The 8,399-nt window shown below is 42.9% G+C and overlaps 1 protein-coding gene across 1 annotated transcript; it reads left to right on the forward strand.

The window, feature by feature from the left end:
- Positions 1 to 4,095: 4,095 nt before the first annotated feature.
- gins3 (GINS complex subunit 3) lies at positions 4,096 to 7,327 on the forward strand. Its single transcript, XM_052062196.1, has 3 exons — positions 4,096 to 4,366; positions 4,763 to 4,996; positions 6,808 to 7,327. Exons 1-3 carry the CDS (start codon positions 4,100 to 4,102, stop codon positions 7,036 to 7,038), a joined length of 732 nt encoding a protein of 243 aa, XP_051918156.1. The 5' UTR covers positions 4,096 to 4,099; the 3' UTR covers positions 7,039 to 7,327.
- The last annotated feature ends 1,072 nt before the right edge of the window (positions 7,328 to 8,399 follow it).

Consider the following 8,399-nt stretch of genomic DNA (forward strand, 5'->3'; position numbering starts at 1 on the left):
TCCTATAACTACAGCAACTACAATAAAACCCACCAGAAATAAAAGATGAATTTGTCGCTACTCGTTTTCAACAAAGAGAGTGTCGCTAGAATGATTAGAAGAATTCTCCAGTTCATCTCAGAACAGAATGAGAATTGAAAAATGCTCCCGCGGATGCAACCCACCAAAACATCAGTGATTGGCTCATTTCACCGTCAATAAAAAAGAGATTCAGCCTCAGACAGATCATCCAATCATCATGCAGAAAAGCCAGCCCATAAACGGCCACTGGCAATAGACTCCCAGAGACGCTGAGCGTCCGATGGGCGGGACAAAAACAGCATTTATCCAATGACTCGTCTCGTTTCAATGCATAAAAAAATATATATATACAGTATGTATTTTTTTTATGGGGGGGGGGGGGCTCAGCTTATTATGAATAAAGCGAGTTGGGGCAGCCCGGTGGACCAGTGGTTAGCATGTTGACCTCAAGGTGCAGAGGTACCAGGTTCAGTTCCAGCTCCGGCCTCCGTGTGTGGAATTTGCATGTTCCGGGTCTGCGTGGGTTTTCTCCAGGTATTCCGGTTTCCTCCCACATTCCAAAAAGGCTGATTGAACACTCTAAATAGTCCCTCGGTGTGAGTGTGAGCGCGGATAGTTGTTTGCCTCTGTGGGTGCCCTGCGATAGGCTGGCAACCGGTTCAGGATGGCCCCCGCCTACTGCCTTAAGACAGCTCGATGGATGGATGGATGGATGGATGGATGAATATAAATACAAAATGCTGCCTCAAAGATTAGCGATTATGGACACTCGGGATGGCACTGAAAATGGGAATCTTTGATCAACTGCCCTACCAAGATGAAGAGTAAATCAATATAAAGATGAGTATACTGTAGACTCATTTTTGCCAGGTGGCTGTCATTGTTTTGTGTGGTCACAAGAATTTCCACTTGCCCTTATTTGAATGCACGATCCACTGTGATTCTGGCTGCGGTTGTCTTATTTGTAGCTCCGCTTTGTTTTTTGTTACTGTTGCCTGGTGGACAAGAAGGGTAGTGCAGTTTGCTCTCCCCCTACTTTGTTTTTGTGATTATCACCAATGTTGTTCAAAATGAGAGCTACTTCTTGGCTACTAATTACCGGTACCGTTGAAGGGCTACTAGCTTGATACGCCCTTCAAACATAAATTTGCTCAAATTGTCATCAGTTATAAGTTGTTAATAATAACTCATCCTGCTAACCGAGGTGACAACACCACAATTGTTTTGTGCAAGAATGAATACAATTTATAACTATCACCAATTATTAAACAAGGCAGTAAACGAGTATCACTACACACGTGTTCATTTCTATATATCTCTGCAAGTGATTAAATATGGAAATGTAGTGCCCAAAGGGGGCGGCCCGGTAGTCCAATGGTTAGCACGTCGGCTTCACAGTGCAGAGGTACTGGGTTCGATTCCAGCTCCGGTCTCCCTGTGTGGAGTTTGCATGTTCTCCCCGGGCCTGCGTGGGTTTTCTCCGGGTGCTCCGGTTTCCTCCCACATTCCAAAAACATGCGTGGCAGGCTGATTGAACACTCTAAATTGTCCCTAGATGTGAGTGTGAGTGCGAATGGTTGTTCGTTTGTGTGTGCCCTGCGATTGGCTGGCAACCGATTCAGGGTGTCCCGCGCCTACTGCCCGAAGACAGCTGGGATAAGCACCAGCACCCCCCGCGACCCTAGTGAGGATCAAGCGGCTCGGAAGATGAATGAATGAATGAATGAGTGCCCAAAGGCCACCATGTTGATGACCCCAGTAGGCTAAATGTGAAATACAAAAGACAATGAATACATTACAGTTCTATCTTATTTTATTGTGCTGTTTATGACGGTGTTCAAATTCAGTGGGGAAATTCCATATGGAAGAAACTTTTGTCACTGCACAATATGTCATTGATTTTTTTTTTTAAAAGCAGGCAATAATCACTATATTAGGAAGATGAAATGAAGCAGACAAGTGCTGATCAAGTAATAGTGCAGGAAGTTTACATAAAAGGAAGTATGGGTGGCTCTTACAAGAGCCATTTTGGGTGTGCTTGTGCATCACACTGTGTCCTGCCAAGGGACAGTCCCTCAACTGAGACGGAAGTGAAGGCTACCGTCACCTTCATAGCCTTTCTCGTGTAGTCGTTGGTGGCAAGTCTCAGACCTGGAAGCGATTCTGCCTCTTGCACCTGGATGTCTAGACTCTCAGCAGATCCCAGGCTTTTCCTCAGAAAATGATGGACAGCACAGGTGGCCTTCACACACTGCTCTGCAACCTCGAGATGCACTTCAATGACACGCCTGCACATTCTCCACTCAGCAGACAGGATAAAGGCATTCTCCGCCAGCGCCCAAGCTCGGAAGAGATTATTGTTAAAGACAGAGTGCTCTCTTCGAATGATGCGTCCCCAGAATGGCATTGAGATTTTTCTGCAGTGGGAAAGCCTCATTTGCAACAAAGACGTGGTTGGGTTGCTAGGTGGTCCGCTCCTGGGAGAGGCAAGTCCAGTCAGCAGGCAGTTGGAGAATGCCAGAGCACGGCGCTTTTCCCATAGCTGAGATGGCCAGAATCCCACGATCACTGGGATACTCCGTACTGGGTACTCTGGTTTCCTCCCACATTCCAAAAACATGCACGGCAGGTTAGTGGTAGGTGTGAGCGTCGATGGTTGTTCGTCTTATACAGAAAGCAAAAATGTTTTTCTTTCCAAAAATGTTTTTGAAAAGAAACATTTTTTATACCATAGCAGTGACCACAAATTAATCATAAACAGATTACATAAATGAACCACAGATGACATCATTTTGGGGGTTCTATTTCAATTATTATTAGTAAGACTGGAAAAAAAGCACACCGTCCAACACAATTAAGGCTTTGGCCACCAGGGGGCGTTGTGTTCCCAAGAATCCTCACGAGCTGAACCTTGTTTATGAACAGTTGGATGGAAAGCTTCAATCATTCAGAAGGCTTCATCTGCCCATCACAAACTACAGAAGGCGGTGAAATTCGCCAAGCTGTGTGAGCCTCTGGATGGTGTTGTGTAACTATAATCGACGGCATCTGGCCCTCAAAAGTTTGTCGCAGTTCAACCACAAGTATAAAACAACTGTGTCTATTATGTCTGGTCTATAATTTATCGCAATAAGAAGACCCTTGGCTTTTCCCTTATTTCTGCCTCCAGTTGGTAATGCCCCGCCTCTTAGCCAGGACAGATGCCGAGAATGACCAAATGTAAATGAACACGCGCGATTAAATTCCCGCTAACGCCAGGTGATAATTGTTCCGCGCCCAGCATGACCATAATTCAACGACTACTCAATCATCATGTTATGAGTAAAATACATAACATATGTAGTACGTTCAAACCGAATACTTACCTGACTCATATTCATGACGGATTCTCCATTTATCTTCCATCTTCCGACGTCCACAGTTCCACTTCCCTCCCATCTTCAGCACTTCCGCGATTTTATAAAGTAAGAGCATTGGACTATTTCATCCCACAGTGGGGAAATTCACTCGTTCGTAGCAGCAAACAATATTACGACACGACATTGTTAAAAGGACAAGCGTTGTCAAAATAAATCAGGTAAGAACGAAAAAATAGTGTTTTAAAAACAGCATCGAGCTGGGGGGGGGGGATGTTGTGCTTGCACATTGTGCTTACGTAGTCCTTGGAAATTATTGTACACAAGTGGCGTTTGACCGAAAGAAAAGCTTTTCTGCAACTCCATCTCCAGTAATGGCCGTTATTATGAATGAAACTGATATAAAACACTGAAAATCGAAACGACTGAAATCTAATAAATGTAAACGTTCGTGTTATATTCCATTTACATGCCTCAGCATAGATTTGTTCTTGGTTTTACTGTTTGGTGCTTTCTACCGCCTTTATTACCGATTTGTCTTACTGTTTATTGTGCATGTTAAATTGCTCCATGTACAGCACTTTACTTTGTATGCAGCGATGGCTGTTTGAAAGTGCTCTATAAATACTGTTGACTTGACTTGACTTTTATTTACAAAGCAGGTCTGACTCATCCGATACGGCAGATATAATGACGTAGACGGCGTTTAGCCAATCCGTATAATGAGGCCGAGCTGGGCGCCAACAGACCAGGAAGTCCAAATTCTAGGTTCGCTTTCACTGCTTCCCATAATTGTCAGTGTGAGTCTGGTTCCGAAAATGGAGTCACAGTCGTATCTTCCCGTACAACCCGGTGTGTGCATGGAAGAAAATTTCTTTTCCTTGGACGATATTTTGCTTTCCCACCAGCGACTTCCTATCCGCACCGAAGTTTCTTTTCCTCGGCTTGGATTCCTCGAAAAATCGAGCGACTCGCCCGATATTCCCATGGTAGGCAACCATTCAAAGGGGCTTATTTAAAATTTCCTTGAAGAAAATGGGGAAATAGTTCAGCCATCATTAAAATTAAGTCTGGGAACTTTTCGAAAGCTGCGAACAAGTTTCATACCGCATCAGGCGGTAAGTAAAAAAATTCTGGCACGATCGCTTACTCGAGTGCAGAAATAAAGCGAACGTTTTATTGATTGAGACTAATAATTTCGTGACTGTTTTGAAAAAAAAATGTCAGTGTCATCAGAAAATTCTTATTCACTCAATAAAAGAAACCATACAAAGTACACTTTGGAATGTGTAATTTAAAGTAGCACGTTCACTTTTATGCGAAGTGTGAATTTCAGAGAGTAGGTTCTGACAATTCTTACCCTGCTACCAATGACTCCTTTACAGGGTACAAAAATGGAGTTGCCTTTGTGGCTGTCCAAGGGTTTGTATGAGCAGAACAAAAGGATGCTGTCAGTCGAGCTCCCCAAGGTTTATCGAGAAGGCTGGAGGACGGTTTTCAATGCAGACCCTAATGTTGTGGATCTACACAAGTTGGGGCCTTACTATTATGGCCTGGGATCCCAGATGCTGCACTTTGACAGTCCAGAGAACCCAGAAATTGCACAGACGTTGCTACAGGTAATGTGGTATTAGCATACACCATCATATACCAATTGGTTCTGTCGTACTGTTGATGCATTCGTGAACGCAATATGTCTGTGCACACTATACACACACACAACCGCACATGCGCACACGCATATCTATCCGTTATCTGAACTATATATCTTCATGAGGGTGATGGGTCTGCTGGAGCCAATCCCAGCTGACTTTAAGCAGTAGGTGGGGTACACCAAACTAGTTACCATCTAATCCCAGGGCAGACATACACGAACAACCAACACATCTTGCATGTTTTTGGAATGTGTGAGGAAACCAAATGTAATGTGATGTCCTGTTGCATGCCAACATATACTATGGATTACAGAGGCATTAGTGGCTGATGCCTAATTTCATTTCTGACATAGAGACAGTTGTGTCTGGAAGCTAGCCGAAGTTGGCACAAGTTAAGAAGTGCGTTTTTTGTTGTTTTTTTTTTGGTAGTGCTGTAACGCAATGTTTTTTGTTACACCAACATATTGTTGTATTTACTATGCATTACAGAGCCGTTAGTCAGGGAACTTGCATTTATTAACAACTAAAGTGCAGTTTTTCATGGTCACAAGTGTTCACAAACTCGGAATACATATCACTACCAATACGGCAGCGAATAACAATAAAACACATAACCTAGTTTGTTAATACTGTATGTGCAATTTTATAGCGCTAAAAAAAATCCTCCTTTTAGGGATTTTTTTTTTTTCGTTTTAGGTGCATACCACATCTTGATTGCCTAGATCACTTTACTACTTTTAAATTATGCATACTAGTGAAGGCAAAAAAGACATTTTAGATAAAATTTGAATAAAAACAAAATTAAATTATGCAGACTAGTGAAGGCAAACAAGATATTTTAGATTTAATTTAAACAATTTAAATAAAAAAAAGTAAACACCATTACAAGTGTTTATTGTAGTTTTCTTTTTCACAGTGCTTTTCAAGTACCGGTATTTCTTTTTTTTATTTAGAGATAGTTTCGTAGTCCTGCAGCAACTCTGCCAAGTGCTGATTTTACGGGTACAAATTTTAAGGCCACAGTACAGTATCGCCTTCGAGTTAAGTTGCACAATCATTTATAAATGTATCAGGAATGCCGGGACACGATCAAAGTTGAATGTACAGCCATTTTAATTTGTATTTACATTTAAGAATTTAATCTGTGAGCTAATGATGGTTTTATATAATGTACAGCGCGATATCTCGCGGTTTACATTATCCAATGAGTTGACTAATCGTAACTACTGTTGGTGATTCGTGGACTGGCAGAATAACTGTTTGCGGCAGCCCTATTGCAGTGCAGTGCAAATAATAATTTTGTGAGTATTATGTTCTTTGACGCTTCAAAGTTACATATAGACATAAATCACTCCCACATCCAGTACTGCAGTACTGACATAATGACATAATAAAAAAAACATTCAGGTAAATTGTTCAGAAAATGAATTTTCATACGTTGGCAGCTCTGTTAATGGGATGCGGTCAAAAGATCTGGTGCAACCAAGACAAAAATTTGGTGTGTGTGTTTGTGTGCGTGCGTGCGCGCACCTCCTGGGGTGACATCATCACATAAAGCTGCCCCGTGGGTGTTGTCACACACACACACATATATATATATATATTTTTTTTTTTTCTCGAATTTTTCAGAAAAGTCCACTTTCATCTCTGAAAAATAAAGTCGCTGAACACAAAAAAATTGCAGTTTGAAAGTGAATTGCAAATACATGGAAACATAACATTATTTTTTTACCCCTGAATGGCAAGTACCTTTTTTTTCTCTCTTCTTTATTCAGACATTCATTGGGCGTTTCAGGCGGACGATGGACTCTTCTCAGAACGCTTACAATGAGGACACCTCGGCGCTAGTGGAACGTCTAGACTGTCTTGAGAAGACGCTGTTTGTGTCGGGGCAATGCGGCCTCAACAGCTTCCAGGGCTGGGAGAAAGGACAAGCCTCCCAGCTCTCTGCCTCAAACCTGGTGCTCAATTACCGCAAGCGGAAGATAACAGATGTGCAGTCGTGACCTTGCCTGCTCTCGAGTGTACACGTCAGCAACAGACTCTTCACGCTTCTTGTCCTGCAGAGACTCTTCTCCCTGATTCGTATAATACACATTCCTTCGATGGGCGCTCTTCCCAATGTACTCTGGCTTCTTCCCACTTTCCAGAAACATGTATTGGGTTCATTGAAGACTAAAAATTGCCGTGTGTGTCTCACATGCAATGACAGGCTTAACTTTGAAACACAAAACATATCTGTGAGAGACATGCTCCATGGGCAAGCTCTGGGAATAAATCTACTGTTTCTGAATACATGAGCAAGCTTGGCTGTATATCCATGCATCCATTTTCTGCTTGGTCGCGGGGCGTCCTGGAGCCAATCCCAGCTGTCTTCAGGTGACACCCTGAACCGGTTGGCAGCCAATCACAGGGCACATAGACGAACAACCATCCGCACTCCCACTCACACCTAGGGACAATTTAGAGCAGCCATGTCCAAAGTCCGGCCCGCGGTCGAATTTCATCCGGCCCTCGGCCCCTGTCATAAAATCAGCGCCGTCTGGCCCGCAGGTTGGGCGCAATGGAACACGTGTTGCATTGACTGAGGTCTCGTAGACTGGTGAGTGATGCTTCATAGAGTACTGCTTCCCTCTAGTGGCTAAATGAGTAATAGCATTCACTAATAAATGAGTAATAGCATTTAGACACTAGAGGGCATCACTCACGAGTTAACAAGACATCACTCCGTGTTTATATTGACTGATATGTCATATTTCAAATGATCCTTGCAGTTGTGGTTATGTGTATTGCTTGTTCATTTCCCTGTTGTTCGAGTCAAAGGTTTTGTGACTATTGAAAAGTCATGGTGATACATTTTATGTTTCAAATCAATCAATTTGCACTCAGGAGACTTCCGTTTAAGAAAAAGTCAAGTGAATAAGCAGTTGCATGTGATATACCTGTTTCAAATGAACCAAAAGAAATTCTTAAGATTGTTGAAATTAAAATAAAAATGGAAATGTGAAACATACTGGCTTACTAAAATGTGTTGAACAATATTGTTGTTCAATGTAAAGAATGTCAGCCAAGGTCGGCCCCCCGACATTTTACCTCATAAAATCTGGCCCCCTTGGCAAAAAGTTTGGACACCCCTGATTTAGTGTGTTCAATCAGCCTGCCATGCATGATTTTGGAATGTGGGAGGAAACCGCAGTACCCGGAGAAAACCCACGCAGGCACGTCAAGACCATGCAAACTCCACACAGGAAGGCCGGAGCTGGAATCGAACCCGGTACCTCTGCACTGTTCGGTCGGTGTCGGGGGCGTGTATCTGCATGCATGCGTGAGGGAGCGAGGTACACACATACACACACACACGGATCAA

This window comes from Hippocampus zosterae, chromosome 3, assembly GCF_025434085.1.
Source record: "Hippocampus zosterae strain Florida chromosome 3, ASM2543408v3, whole genome shotgun sequence".
NCBI classification, from domain to species: Eukaryota; Metazoa; Chordata; class Actinopteri; order Syngnathiformes; family Syngnathidae; genus Hippocampus; species Hippocampus zosterae.